Source organism: Chiloscyllium punctatum, chromosome 32, assembly GCF_047496795.1.
Source record: "Chiloscyllium punctatum isolate Juve2018m chromosome 32, sChiPun1.3, whole genome shotgun sequence".
In the NCBI taxonomy this organism is placed as follows: Eukaryota; Metazoa; Chordata; class Chondrichthyes; order Orectolobiformes; family Hemiscylliidae; genus Chiloscyllium; species Chiloscyllium punctatum.
Window position 1 is genome coordinate 42,174,020 of NC_092770.1, and position 16,079 is coordinate 42,190,098.

Genomic DNA, 16,079 nt, shown 5'->3' on the forward strand with positions numbered 1-16,079 from the left:
TCTTTAAACAAACTTGAATGAATGAAAGCCCTGTGTGCATATGTTATTTCCTTGCAAGTAGTCTGTGGAACAGGATATACTTGACCAAAAAGGTGTGTGCCAAGTCAAAGGCCAAAAATCTGAAAGTTTGAAATTGCATGATTTTGCTGATTTTTGTTACTTCTATCCAACTTGACATAATGTAGATTTTGGTGACAAACTTAATGGTGCTGATAAGTTTAATGATCTTGCTTTTTTTTTGTGGAAGAAGTTATTGGTCTGGGAAGATGATGTTGAAGTAAGCTTGGGAGTGAATTTCTGCAGTGTCAAACAGACAGTAGGTATACCTTACTACTAAATGCCAGGGGAGAGGACTGTTCAGTGGCAAGCAGATGGTCTGTCAGATTTCCTGATTGGTTATTAGACATATCCTAACACGGTGTAAGCATGTAATCAGGCTGCTAATTTGAAGCTAATATGAAGTGAAGAGGCTTTGAGGAACCATTTGGTGTGGTATTTGTCAGAACATACCCAGCCATTCCCACTCTGTTATGGCTATGTTGCTACAATGGCTGGTTTCGTTAACTCTGTTTAGTGATAATACCAAGGGATGTTCAGTGGCGATTCATGAATTGAAGATGAAGATGAAGGTGATGGGCATTGTCTGACATGTCAGTTCAAGACTATGTATTTGTCCTTATTCTGTGAGATCAGAATTAATAAACTTGTGTGAATAAATGTAAATGATTGAACACTGTAGAATCATTCATATATGGTCCCATTACTGATCGTAAGGAGTTAATCTTTTTGCAGCAAATGAAGATGCTTGGTTTGAGGACATTGCACTTAGAAACTCCAGCATGAGATCATAAGGTATTAATTGGCCTTACTGTAATCATCTATGTTTGCTCAGTGTGATTCAAGCCCTTGGACTGTGTCCCCCATGACTTGTAAGCTTGTAGAAATGCATCTTCTGTATTTTCTCAGATGGTAATCAAACTTTTAAAGCATGGTTAGGAAAAAAAATTTTAAAATCCAAAGCTTGTGCATGAAGGAGAACACGGAACAGCTGTTACTCTCCTAGATCACCTTGGTCAGCAAATTGAGGCTGTTATCCCTCAAATGTCCTGATTTTGTGTAATTTGGATCACTTATAAAAATTGTGAATATTTAGCTCCTTTTGAAGTAAGATTAGCAGTGGTAACTGATGAAAGCAATGAATGGCATCCTAATAGATGTGATGTCTTTTGGCTGAGCTTTTACCATGAGTGCCTGTATTTGTTACAACATGGGATAAACCTCTCTAATTTAAACCAACCACACAGAAAAGATTCACCTCGTGCTGTAATCTGTTAAATTTCGAGAGGCAAAGAACTATCCCAGAGGTCACTATTTAAAGTAAAATTTAACAACTTTGTTTTTTTAAGTCCAGCAGAGAATATTAAAACCAACTACTGTTTACAACTGTTTTCTCTTAAACCTATCTTTTACCTCCCACTCTACAATACCAGTCCAATTTTTTAAAAAGAAAATGCCGATTAAGATTTATAAAAATAAAATCACGTTTCAAAGCCAGTCAGCTTTGCCAATTCTCCTTTGCAGACTTTGCTCTGTAGATTCTCTCCAGGTTGGCCTCGATGTTCTGCTGCACTGACTCCCCCAAGACAAGGTACCTGTGAGAGAGCTCTTCAGCTAGCAGTCTGCATTCGTTGGTCTTTGGCAATTCTTCCCCTAACTGTTCAAAACGTCTGGTTTTATACCCCAAAATATCGGATCCTTTCATTGTTTTTAATACTATCAAATTTGATTTTGGTATTTTGGGGCGTGATTTAAACTGATTAGCAGAATTTGAATTTCTTTTTGTTTCATGGTAACCCAGCTGCTGCTATTTGTTTCAACCAAATGTTACGTTGTTACCTTGTACTGGACTCTGTACTTTGTCAGTCGTAGCTAGCTTTTGAACTCTCTTAAAAGCACAGTACATCTCTACACCTTCATAACACGCCCCCCCTTAAGAAAAAAAGAACCATCATAATGAAAAGATGGCTTTTTTAAAATCTATTCCTTAACCACAATATCATGACATATATTAACTTTGAATAGATAACAATCTTATCTACTGTTTTCCAGTTAAATGTGCGATAATGCATTTGCAATTGCATATTTACAAACTGCAACATGTACGACATGTAAGTTAATTTTTAAAGCATTCCAAGAATGTAAGAGGATTGTGATCTGTGTACACAACTGTCTCCGACACATTGTTCATGACATACACATTAAAAATGTCGTACGGCCAATACTAAACTCAATAGTTCTTTCTCGATCGTGGAATATTTCCTCTGGTGGATGTTGAGTTTCTTCGAAAAGTAACCAACTGGCAGTTCAATCCCATCCTCATCTTCCTGTAGCAGTATAGGTCCAACTCTTATGTCATGAGCATCGATGGCAACTTTAAAAGATTTTGAAAAGTTTGGTGTAGCCAAAACTGATGCAGTGGTTAATATTGCTTTCAAATGGTCGAATGCATTGTTCTGTCCACCGAAACTTTGTGTTGTTGTTCAGCAAATCAGTTAATGATGCCACTACACTGCTGAAGTTTGGAAAAAACTTCCGACAGAATCTGCTTAGTTTCAACAGTCGAAGCACCTCTTCTTTGAGGCTAGTCATGGAATTTCTTCAATGGCCTTCATCTTTGTTCATGGAAGGTTGACCCCACAGAACGCAATGTTATGTCCCAAGAGCGGCATCTCTGCTTTCGCGAATTCAGTTTTGTTGATGTTTATTACCAGTTTTGCTTCTCGTAGTTGGCCACAGAGGTCTGCCAACTGTACCATGTGATCTTTCCAGGACTTACTAAAGATCACTACATTGTCCAAATAGACTGCACAGTTTGTTAACCCAGGCACAACTCTATTCATAATTCATAATGGCGGGTACTTCATTCCAAAGGGCATCACTTTGAATTGATATAGCCCATTTGGGGTTATAAATGCAGAAATTTATTTTATCATCTCTGGTAAAGGTACCTGCCAGTAACCACGCGGTAAGTCCACCTTGGTGATGTAACTGGCTTGTCCAACTTTCTTGATATAGTCCTCCAATCTTAGAATTAAATATGAGTCCGATTTTGTCCGACCTACCATGCAATCCATGCAAAAACATTGAGTCCTGTCTGGTTTGGGAACTAAAACAATCGGCAAGCTCCACTCGCTATGGCTTGGTTCGATGATATCCTTATTGAGCATTGCCTCCACCTCCTGCTATCCGGCTTTGAAAGGATTAAGGTGATAGGGGTGTTGTTTTATTGGAGCAATATTCCCTATGTCATGTACAATAGCATCTGATTCTTATATATGTACTTATACTGCCGTAACGAACCTTTTAACTGTGTTCTATGCTCGTGAGACAGATAGTTTACTAACTTATCCCACTCAAAGATTTAATCTATTTTGAAGCACATCAAAATCCACACCATCTGGATTTGATTCCTTGCTCTGCGGGGCAGTAACTAACACCTGTTTCTCCAGTTCTTTCTCTCTTCTAGTTCCCTGGAGGACTACGCTCATTTATAACCCCTGTGAAAGGTTCTTCAAATGCAGGAATTGGCAACAAAAGTGTTAGTTTTATTACTGCCTGTGGCTTTCCTACCATTTGGCACTTATGACATGTACGGTAAAAGATAACCACGTCCTTGTACATTCCAGGCCAATAAAAATGTTTTTGTACTTTAGCCTTTCATCCCCTAGGTGACCTCCTACAGGTAGTTCATGTGCTACCCATAACACATCCTCTCTATATGCTACTGTTAATGCAATCTGGTATACTTTGGCCCATTTCTCCTCTGCGCTGACCTGCTGTGGTTTCCACTTCCTTCGATGATTTTATCTTTCAGATAATAACCCTCTGAAATATTCTCTGCCTCTGTTTTGTAGTATGCATCCACATAAATGTCTTTTTATCATCTTGTTTTCTGTTGCTGCAAGTCCCTTAGCCTTTCGGGGCTAAACACTTCTGTCTGACCCTCTGTCTGTTCAGGTTTTTCCTGCACCATTATGTCAAACAGGGTGTCCGCTAACTGAACCTCAACTCCTTTCTTCATCTTTCTCTTTAGTTTTTGCTTTGTGCTGCAACTTATGATAGTGGGATCTGGTTACTACATAGTCTGGGAAAATACCAGGATATTTCTGTTTTTAACTCCTCAGTTTCTTGGTCTTCCTTCGGCTTTTCCACAACAAGAGATGTCACTCCCACCTTGGACCCTGCTCAAATCATTCCCAAGAACAAACTGGATTCCTGAAACTGACAACCTGTCAATCACTCCCACTGTAATCTCCCCAATCTTGAGTTGGCACTCCAACCTGACTTACATAGGGGAACGCTAAATTTCTGTCTGTCTATCTATCCCACAAATTACCACATTCTAAGGTAACCGATCAGAAAAAGTGCAAGTTTACTCGTCTCATACTATCAGCGACTGGTTAGATCCTGTGTCTCTCAAAATTATAACTACTTGCCCATCTCCCCTTGTTCTTTCTGAGTAAACCTTACCCACAGAGGCAAATTCTTTATAGAGATCAGATAATTACTCCATACCCAGCCCCTGCCTAGGCTGTGCACTCTCCTGCAGCTCCTCAGCTCTTCTTGGGGTTTCCTTTACTACCTTCACTGATGCCACTTGCTGAGCTTCTTTTACCACATCTTTTCCCACAGTTCCTTTCTTTAACGACCAGCACTGTGACTTTACGTGTCCCACTTCACCACAGTGGAAACACCTAATGCCTTTCACCTCCTTTCCACACTCTTGGGCTTCTTTTCTCACCTGTGGTAAATTCTTACTAGTAGAATTCTTACAGTAAATTCTTACTCTACTCTTAGTTTCGTAGTGTAGCATCTTACCTTCTCCCAACTTCTATCCCTCAGAACAAAATTCTGGTCAGAAGCTTATCTTATGCACCAACATGTACTTATCTGCTAATCCAGCTGCCCTTCTCACTTCCTGAACTTCCTGCTTCTCAACGTGAATTCTTATAATCTCTGGGAGTAAGTTTTTAAACACCTCCAGCAGAATTATCTTTCTTAGAGCCTCATAGGGCCTATCTATCTTTCAAGCACACACCCATCTATCAAAATGACAATGTTGAATTCTTTCTAACTCAACGTAAGTCTGACCTGGTTGTTTCTGAACCACAGTTTATACACTTCTGGTACCAATTCATAAGCACTTAAAATAGCCTGTTTGACCTCTTCATAATCTCTTGACCCCTTATCTGACAGTTGAGTCTGAACTAGCATTACCCATAAATCCTTGGACCACTCCATATGCCTAGCCAATTTTTCAAATGAAATAAAGAAGTTTTCAATTCTTTCTCATCAAAATGTGTTGGAGTTTTGACATATTTATATATAACACTACCTTCTCTTTTAATCTCCATCCTGTTTACTTGACTTTGCTGACTAAATCACACCTTCTCTGGTTCAAATTCTCTTTTTCTCTCTCCCTTCCTCCTCTCTTTGCTCAGCCAGGAATCTTCTCTCTCTTTTTCTTCTGTCTGGCTTTCTCTTTCTTCTCTCTCACTTTCTCTCTCCCTTTGTTTATCTTCTAACTCCATTTACCTTAATCGTAATTTAAATTTTCTACCTCGACTGCACTTGTCTGTTTCTCTGACACATCTAAGTGTTTGAGCAATTCCGTTACAATTTCAGCTTTTGTCCTTGGTTGAACTCAACTCTAACCTCTTTGCTAATTTTAAAAGTATGGCCTTTTTCTTTCCTTCTAAACTTTCTTGGCAAATTTGAGACTCGCCTTCAAATCCCAGAACCTCTTTAGCAATTTTAAGAGCCATTTCTCTCACTTTTAATTTAACCAACTGCAAGTCACCAAAATTAAACAAATTGTCTCACTTACATTTTATTTAAAGGTCTAGGAAACTAACCGGAAAGCGTTTAAATCTACTGGGCTTTTTTGTATCCCTAATCTATTTAAACCTGTGCAAATCTCAGACTGAATCTGTCTAAACCTGTTCAAATCGCAGATGAAAGCCCCCAAACTGTTAGGACATGGGGTAAACCTCTCTGCTAATTTAAACCAGCCACACAGAAAAGATTCACCTCGTGCTATAATCTGTTAAAATTTAAGAGGCAAAGAACTATCCCAGACGTCACTATTTAAAGTAAAATTTAATAACTTTGTTGTTTAAGTCCAGCAGAGAATATTAAAACCAACTACTATTTACAACTCCTTTCTCTTAAACCTATCTTTTACCTCCCACTCTACAAAACTAGTCCAATTTTTAAAAAATTCCCAATTTAAGATTTACAAAAAAAAATCATGTTTCAAAGCCAATCAGCTTTGCTGATTTTCCTCTGTAGATTCTCTCCAGGTCAGCCTTTATGTTCTGCGGTGCACATTCCCTAAGACAGGTACCTTTCAGAGAGCAATTCTTCCCCTAACTGTTCAAAATGTCTGGTTTTCTACCTGAAAACATCAGATCCTTTCATTGTTTTTAATATTATCAAAATACTAAATTCAAATTTGATTGGATTTTGGTATCTTGGGGCATAATTTAAACTGGCCGAACTTAAATTTCTTTTTGTTCCCTGGCTACCCACCTACTGCTTTTGTTTCGTCCAAGTGTTACATTGTTACCTTGTTCAGGACTCTCTTTGCTTTGTCAGTCCTTGGTAGCTTTTCAACTCTCTTAAAGGTACAGTACACCCCTACACCTTCATAACAATGTCTATTTGTACAGATAAATAAAGAAACAAAAGCACTAGTCAAAGGAGGCAGGGAGTTCTCTTAATGACCTAGTCATTAATGACTGGTCATTTTCCTCATTGCTGATTGTGGTGCAGAGGTGGATACTTTACTTTAGAAAAATAATTGGGGAATCTTTAGGATGTGAAACATACAATATAAATTTGTCATGTGATGCTAGAATGAAAAAAGAAAAATAATATGCTTTCTTTTAAATTATGGCAGACTATGATGTTTCTATGAAGTGTCACTGGATGCTTAGGGTATAAATTGTTCACACTTTCTCATAACCCTGATCTTAATTAACACATTATTCAAGGATTATATTCTCATTTATGATAAGTTCCAGCCTGTCTAGAGCTCCCACTTTGGTCCCACTTTCTATATGTGGTAGAGGTGACCATTTGTTCATTTGCTCTCTTCACACTTAATAGTCCTTCAATTTGGTACATTTCCATGACACCATTGGTGTTTCAATGTGTATGTTGTCAAAGTTATCACGAATGCCACAAAACCTAGTAACAAACATTTCAGTTAAAAAATGATTCAATATTTTTTCAGAACAATACTGTAATTTTAACCTCTCTCTTACCTCCAGCTCCTCTTGCACCTGCAGAAATTCCAACAGCAGTTGACAACTTCATGTTGAGTCAGCTGCAATGAAACTGCGTGTGCGAGTTCAAAGACAGAGAGGTTGGGTGGAGTTGGAGCAGGATGAGCCTACTCTCGCTGACCTGCGCAGTAAGATTACTAACTGTCTTTTACCATCCATGGGATACAGGCAAGTGAAGCAGAATCACTTTGCTGTTTTTATGATTAAATATACTAAGTGTACTGTTAATATGGTTTGATATGGGAAAGGTTTTTATTTTCATGTTGTCGACTGGGTTATTTTACTGACTGAAATGTTTTTATGATGCTCAACCAACAAATTATTGACAATGTTGATTATTTTAGAACATAGAGGTATAGTGGAAATCACAACTGATACCTTGTAATTCTTATTGAAAATTATAAGTATGAGCAGGCTATGAGAAACTTTAGGCTTTTGCTCAGTTGGCATGTTGTGCTGTTCTACAAATTTCTGTTTTGTTACTACCACGTTAAATTTTTCCTACTGGTGGATGTCAAGGTAGCAAGCTATGCTATTAGAGCTTATTACAGGAACTGAAACCTTGCTAATTCTGTTTATCTATTAATGTTGGATCACTCAAAATTATAGTTTCAAAGTTTTGGTGACTAAGGTGTGAATTCGTTATAAATATAAATCACACAACACTAGGTTATAGTCCAACAGGTTTATTTGGAAGTGCTAGCTTTCGGAGCGCTGCTCCTTCATCGGATAGTGCTTTAAAAGCTAGTACTTCCAAATAAACCTGTTGAAATATAACCTGGTGTTGGGTGACTTTTAACTTTATCTATCCCAGTCCAACACCGGTACCTCCATATCATTATAAATAAACAGACATACAGGATTTGCAGCACAAAAACAACCTATTTATTAATTTTAAAAATCAGTACTATTTATTTTCGGATTTAAAAGAAGATTTACTTAGTTACTATTTGTTTGAAGATAAACACAACGTTAGACAAGAATAATAAAGTGAATGTAATATGTGTGCGTTGGCAAGTCTTTGATAAATTGCTGTGTAAGGGATTCATCAAAGGGTCAGGATGTGCAAAGTGTTTTAGGCAGCAAAAAGTGTGAAGTATTGTCCTTTAGAGATATGTGCTGAGACCATGTTGCATTTTGCAATTGTGATTTGGAGCTGAGAAATTGGAACTATTCGATCAAGTATTTGGTCCCTTTTAACTTCGCTTCCTCTGGCTCATGATCCAGTTTATTTTCCATCTGTGAAAATATCTTTGTTTTTAACTTGCACAAATTACAATTACTGTACTGGAATTCAGAGTTCACTCCACCTGAACGAAGCTTTTAAAAGATTTGATAAATCATCTTAAATCAACCGTGTTCTTCATTAAAATAGTTGGAAGTTCAATGTTTAATGCTAACTTTATGAACAGACATTTATTTGTGAGATCTTTTAATATTGAATGCAGTAAACCACCCCCCCCACCAAAAAAACATAAATTGAACAAAAACACTTTGATTCTATTTAAGAATAGAAATCTGCTTATGTATAAAGTTATGAAAATTTTGTTTTGTGATGATTCTACAGAATCATGTAACTCAAATATGTTTTGCAAAATCTCTGATCTGTTCCTGATTTGTTTTAACTGACTTGTTATTAGGGATAATTAAGGTCCTCTGTTTATGCACAGGAGTGTTAGGACGTCTACAAGGAGTACTTTTAAACGTACTTGGTTTTTTTTGGATTAGGTCTCTGTAAAACTATTTCTGTTTCCTATTTCATAGTGTCTTTAATTGTGCATTGTAGAATTGATTTAAAACTATGACCTTGTGTATTTATATTCATATTTCTTCAAATAACTGAAAGATACTTATTATGGAGTTATTCCCAGCTCTCTGCAGGCTGCCTGACTGATAACAAGCCAATCATATCTGCCAGTGAACTCTACTTAACCCTGGTTACATTAAGACTGGCAAGACTGGTCATAGAACATAGAACATAGAACAATACAGCACAGAACAGGCCCTTCGGCCCACGATGTTGTGCCGAACTTCTATCCTAGATTAAGCACCCATCCATGTACCTATCCAAATGCCGCTTAAAGGTCGCCAATGAATCTGACTCTACCACTCCCACGGGCAGCGCATTCCATGCCCCCACCACTCTCTGGGTGAAGAACCCACCCCTGACATCTCCCCTATACCTTCCACCCTTCACCTTAAATTTATGTCCCCTTGTAACACTCTGTTGTACCCGTGGAAAAAGTTTCTGACTGTCTACTCTATCTATTGGTCTGACTGTCTACTGGTCCTTACACTCTTCAAATTTATTGTGTGAAGTTGGATACCACATTCTCTATAATTTGAGACATTGATGTAATCCTTCTTCAGACCTAAAACAAAGGATGAACACTAGCAGCAATTAAATAGCGACAGTGCAAAGAGGAGCAGAAGAAAGTAAAAATAGTCATGAGAGAAAAATGCAAGATAGTTACACTAATTAACGAGTTAATAACAAGAATAAAGCGAATGAAAGATTGGGCATATGCATGCAGCTGAAGTGGCAGGAATGAGTAGAAAGAGGAAAAGTTAGCAAAATGGAACAGTTTGAAGGAGGGGTGGGATGGGGGAAAGGAAATGACCAAGAGCAAATAAGTGCTAAAAATCAGAAAATCGAATTTGTAAAATGTGGAATGGATCACACTGCCTCTAGAATCTGAGGCAATGTTTGTAGTAAGTATGGGAAGAGGAGAGCCAGGAGCTCTCTATCTTTCATGGGAGCTGTTTCCCCTCCCATGCAGGATAGGGAAGATTGCATTTGGTATGCTTTCTTTATTGGTCAGGGCATCGGGTATAGGAGTTGGGAGGTCATGTTATGCTGTAAAGGACATTGGTTAGACCACTTTTGAATTATTGTGTGCAGTTCTGGCAATTTCTGCTATAGGAAGGATGTTGTGAAACTTGAAAGTATTCAGAAAAGATTTAAAGGATGTTGCCAAGGTCGGAGGGTTTGACTATATTGAGAGGCCGAATAGGCTGAGGCTGTTTTCCCTGGAGCGTCGGGGCTGAGGGGTGGCCTTTATAGAGGTTTATAAAATCATGCGGGGCATGGATAAGGCGAATAGACAAGGTCTTTTCTCTGAATGGGTGAGTCCAGAACCAGAGGGCATAGGTTTAAGATGAGAGGGGTAAAATTTAATAAGGATGCAAGGGGCAATTTTTTATACAGCTGGTGCATTTATGAAATGAGCTGTCAGAGGAAGTGGGGAGGCTGCTACAATGACAGCATTTAAAAGGCAATCTGGATGGGTGTAAGAATAGGAAGGGTTTAGAGGGATATGGGCCAAGTGTTGGCAGATGGGACTAGATTAAGTTAGGATATCTGGTCGGCATGGACGAGTTGGACAAAAGCGACTCTTTCCATGTTGTACATCTCTGTGACCCTATGTGCATTTTGAGCTCATTGGGTTAACAGGCAGGCCGTTGAGGAGCTATTTCAACTTTTCAGTCATGAGCCACGGGGAGCACAATGATAGTGCACATCAGGGTTTGAATATATCAGCTAATCCTGGGGCCAGTGGAGGCTCTGGCTAGTACATTTAAAAGACTTAAAAGATGTAATTATGGGTGAAAGTGGGAAGAATGTTTGTATGATAGAGTCATAGAGATGTACAGCATGGAAACAGACCCTTCAGTCCAACCTGTCCATGCCGACCAGATATCCCAACCCAATCTATTCCCACCTGCCAGCACCTGGCCCATATCCCTCCAAACCCTTACTATTCATATACCCATCCAAATGTCTCTTAAATGTTGCAATTGTACCAGCCTCCACCACTTCCTCTGGCAGCTTATTCCATAGACGTACCACCCTCTGCGTGAAGAAGTTGCCCCTTAGGTCTCTTTTATATCTTCCCCCTCTCACCCTAAACCTATGCCCTCTAGTTCTGAACTCCCTGACCTCAGGGAAAAGACTTTGCCTATTTATCCTATCCATGCCCCTCATAATTTTGTATACCTCTATAAGGTCACCCCTCTGCCTCTGACCCTCCAGGGAGAACAGCCCCAGCCAATTCAGCCTCTCCCTATAGCTCAAATCCTCCAACCCTGGCAACATCCTTGTAAATCTTTTCTGAACCCTTTCAAGTTTCACAACATCTTTCCAATAGGAAGGAGACCAGAATTGCACGCAATATTCCAACAGTGGCCTAACCAATGTCCTGTACAGCCGCAACATGACCTCCCAACTCCTGTTCTCAATACTCTGACCAATAAAGGAAATCATACCAAACACCTTCTTCACTATCCTATCTACCTGCGACTCCACTTTCAAGGAGCTATGAACCTGCACTCCAAGGTCTCTTTGTTCAGCAACACTCCCTAGGATCTTACATTAAGTGGGGTAATGTGGCTGATGCAGCTACCACCCCCACGCTGAGTGATGATGTCACTTCTGCCCCCATCATGGCCACTCCCACAGCCACTTCCGGCCCTCACATCATCGCTGATGCCACACGCTCAGTGACTTCCACCACCCCTACTGCCATGATCACCACCACTTCCGCCCCCACCAGCGCTACTCACCTGCATTCTGCTGACATGCCCCCCACAGACCCCACTGTCACTATTCCCACCCCCAGAACCCCGAGGGGAACATTACCCCTGCTCATGCCTCCACCCCCATTTCCCCCCCACCATCACACTCACTCCAGGTACTGGCTCCGACCCCACTCCCAGCTCCACACCCACACCAGATCCCAGCTCCCGGCCCTGCCGAGTTTTCACCATCCCTCCAGACCTCCCACTCACTGAGGACGAACGATCAGTCCTCAGCAAAGGACTCACCTTCATCCCCTCCGTCCACATATCAATGAATTTAATACACGCCGTGACATTGAACACTTCTTCCATCGCCTCCGCCTCCGAGCTTACTTTCACAATCAGGACTCCCGCCCACCTTCCGAGGACCCCTTCGCCCACCTCCAACACACTGCATCCACCTGGACACCCCGCGCTGGCCTATTACCTGCCCTCGACCTCTTCATTTCCAACTGCTGCCGGGACATTAACCGCCTCAACCTGTCGACCCTCCTCCCCCACTCCAACCCCTCACCCTCACAACGTGCAGCCCTCCAATCCCTCTGCTCTAATCCCAACCTCATCATTAAGCCAGCGGATAAAGGGGGCGCAGTGGTAGTCTGGCGCACTGACCTCTACACCGCTGAAGCCAAACGCCAACTCAAGGACACCTCTTCCTACTGCCACCTCGACCATGACCCCACCCCCCCCATCACCAAACCATCATCTCCCAGACCACGCAGAACCTCGTCACCTCAGGAGATCTCCCACCGACAGCTTCCAACCTCATAGTCCAGGAACCCCGCACTGCCCGGTTCTACCTCCTTCCCAAGATCCACAAGCCTGACCACCCTAGCCGACCCATTGTCTCAGAATGCTCCTGCCCCACTGAACTCATCTCTACCTACCTCGACACTGTCCTATCCCCCCTAGTCCAGAAACTCCCCACATACGTTCGAGACACCACCCACGCCCTCCACCTCCTCCAAGACATCAGTTTCCCCGGCCCCCAACGCCTCATCTTCACCATGGATATCCAATCCCTCTACACCTCCACCCACCATGACCAGGGCCTCCAAGCCCTCCGTTTTTTCCTCTCCAGACGTCCCCAACAGTACCCTTCCACTGACACTCTCATTCGTTTGGCCGAATTGGTCCTCACCCTTAACAATTTCTCCTTTGAATCCTCCCACTTCCTCCAGACCAAAGGGGTAGCCATGGGCACACGTATGGGCCCCAGCTATGCCTGTCTCTTTGTTGGCTATGTAGAACAGTTGATCTTCCGTAATTACACCGGCACCACTCCCCACCTCTTCCTCCGCTACACTGATGACTGCATTGGCGCCACCTCGTGCTCCCGCGAGGAGGTTGAGCAATTCATCAACTTCACCAACACATTCCACCCTGACCTTAAATTTACCTGGACCATCTCTGATACCTCCCTCCCCTTCCTGGACCTCTCCATCTCCATTAGTGACGACCGACTTGACACTGACATTTTTTACAAACCCACCGACTCCCACAGCTACCTGGATTACACTCTTCCCACCCTACTTCTTGCAAAAATGCCATCCCGTATTCCCAATTTCTCCGCCTACGCCGTATCTGCTCCCAGGAGGACCAGTTCCACCATAGAACACACCAGATGGCCTCCTTCTTTAGAGACCGCAATTTCCCTTCCCACGTGGTTAAAGATGCCCTCCAACGCATCTCGTCCACATCCCGCACCTCCGCCCTCAGACCCCACCCCTCCAACCGTAACAAGGACAGAACGCCGCTGGTGCTCACCTTCCACCCTACCAACCTTCACAAACCAAATCATCCGCTGACATTTCCACCACCTCCAAACGGACCCCACCACCAGGGATATATTTCCCTCCCCACCCCTTTCCGCCTTCCGCAAAGACCGTTCCCTCCGTGACTACCTGGTCAGGTCCACACCCCCCTACGACCCACCCTCCCATTCTGGCACTTTCCCCTGCCACTGCAGGAACTGTAAAACCAGCGCCCACACCTCCCTCACCTCTATCTAAGGCCCTAAAGGAGCCTTCCACATCCATCAAAGTTTCACCTGCACATCCACCAATATCATTTATTGTATCTGTTGCTCCCGATGTGGTCTCCTCTACATTGGGGAGACTGGGCGCCTTCTCACAGAGCGCTTTAGGGAACATCTCCGAGACACCTGCACCAATCAACCAAACTGCCCCGTGGCCCAACATTTCAACTCCCCCTCCCACTGTGCCGAGGACATGGAGGTCCTGGGCCTCCTTCACCGCCGCTCCCTCACCACCAGACGCCTGGAGGAAGAACGCCTCATCTTCCGCCTCGGAACACTTCAACTCCAGGACATCAATGTGGATTTCAACAGCTTCCTCATTTCCCCTTCCCCCACCTCATCCTAGTTTCAAACTTCCAGTTCAGTACTGTCCCCTTGACTTGCCTGGACTTGTCCGACCTGCCTAGCTCCTTTTCCACCTATCCACTCCACCCTCCCCTCCCTGACCTATCACCTTCATCTTCTCCTCCACTCACCCATTGTACTCTATGCTACTCTCTCCCCACCCCCACCCTCCTCTAGCTTATCTCTCCACGCTTCAGGCTCACTGCCTTTATTCCTGATGAAGGGCTTTTGCCTGAAATGTCGATTTCGCTGCTTGTTGGATGCTGCCTGAACTGCTGTGCTCTTCCAGCACCACTAATCCAGAATCTTACATTAAGTGTATAAGTCCTGCTAAGGTTTGCTTTCCCAAAATGCACCACCTCACATTTATCTAGCTGCCACTCCTCAGCCCATTGGCCCATCTGGTCCAGATCCTGTTTTAATCTGAGGTAACCCTCTTCGCTGTCCACTACTCCTCCAATTTTGGTGTAATCTGCAAACTTACTAACTGTACCTCTTATGCTCGCATCCAAATCATTTATGTAATTGACAAAAAGTGGAGGACCCAGCACCGATCCTTGTGGCACTCCACTGGTCACAGGCCTCCAGTCTGAAAAACAACCCTCCACCACCACCCTCTGTCTTCTATCTTTGAGCCAGTTCTGTATCCAAATGGCTAGTTCTCCCTGTATTCCATGAGATCTAACCTTGCTTATCAGTCTCCCATGGGGAACCTTGTCGAATGCCTTACTAAAGTCCATATAGATAACATCTACTGCTCTGCCCTCATCAATCCTCTTTGTTACTTCTCCAAAAGATGGGAGAGTCCAGAACCATGACGAATCTATAATCCAGAATTAAAAATAAGAGGGCAGATAATCTGCTGGTCAGACAACCATGTTCTGTGGAATCCCCATCGTTCCACATTTGAGAGGAATTGCCCAAGAAAATTGATTTCTGAAAGTCTCTATTTAAATCAGCAACATTGGATAGTTCAAATGAAATTACGTAAAATAGTTACTTCTGACAAATTAGACTATAGGGGCAGATTTCACTGCATAATCTTGCACAGATTGCCACTCTGGCCCTTGTTTATTACAAAATAAGGGAACTCTGCTTACTGAAAAGACATTCCATTCAGGGCTGCCTCCTAAATGCTGAACCGTATTTCCATTCTGACGGGTTTTCATGGGGCAGACCTGTGAGAGGAAGGTAAACTACACCCCCTTTTTTTTTAAACAGCTTTCAGCTGCACATTCTCAAAATTAAAAATCCTGACAACCACTTTGACAGCTGCTGTCAAAGAGTAAGTATGGAATGTAAGTATGTTGTTAGGGTGCTGAGTGGGTCGGGTGTCAGGTTAGTGGGATGCCAGCTGGGTTGGGTGGTGGGGCAGATAGGTGTTTAAGGTAGGTTGGAGAGGGCTGGAGAAATTGGATCCAACAGTGTGTTGGGTGACTGACCTGGGGTGCTTGAATCTGACAGTGTGGGAAGGGGGATTGGATTAGATTAGATTGAGTTTGATGTGGCAGGGTGGGGAATGGGTGATCTGGTTTGACCACTGTTGGGAGGTGGGGAGGGTGGGCATTGAAGCAATTGTGTGATTTTTTACTTGGTCTGACCTGCACATGACTCCTACAACAAATTAGTTGACGCTTAAATGACCTAGGGATGCAATCAGTTCAAGAGTAACTAACTAAAGCTGGGCAACAAACGCTGGCCCTACACTGACACCCATAGTTACAGGCCCTTCAGCCTTCAATTTTTCGCCAACCTTTAACCTACTCTAA

At 42.5% G+C, this 16,079-nt stretch overlaps 1 protein-coding gene across 2 annotated transcripts in view; it reads left to right on the forward strand.

Annotated features, from left to right (window-relative positions):
- Positions 1-16,079, forward strand: part of fbxo7 (F-box protein 7) — a 54,622-nt gene that overhangs the window by 7,553 nt on the left and 30,990 nt on the right. Inside the window, exons 2-3 of one of the 2 annotated variants that reach the window (XM_072552175.1) lie at positions 793-852; positions 7,335-7,517. In XM_072552175.1, the coding sequence (XP_072408276.1) occupies positions 7,396-7,517 (122 nt within the window). In that variant the 5' untranslated portion in view covers positions 793-852; positions 7,335-7,395. The remainder of the gene's footprint in view (positions 1-792; positions 853-7,334; positions 7,518-16,079) is intronic. The other variant, XM_072552173.1, reaches the window with a different exon arrangement.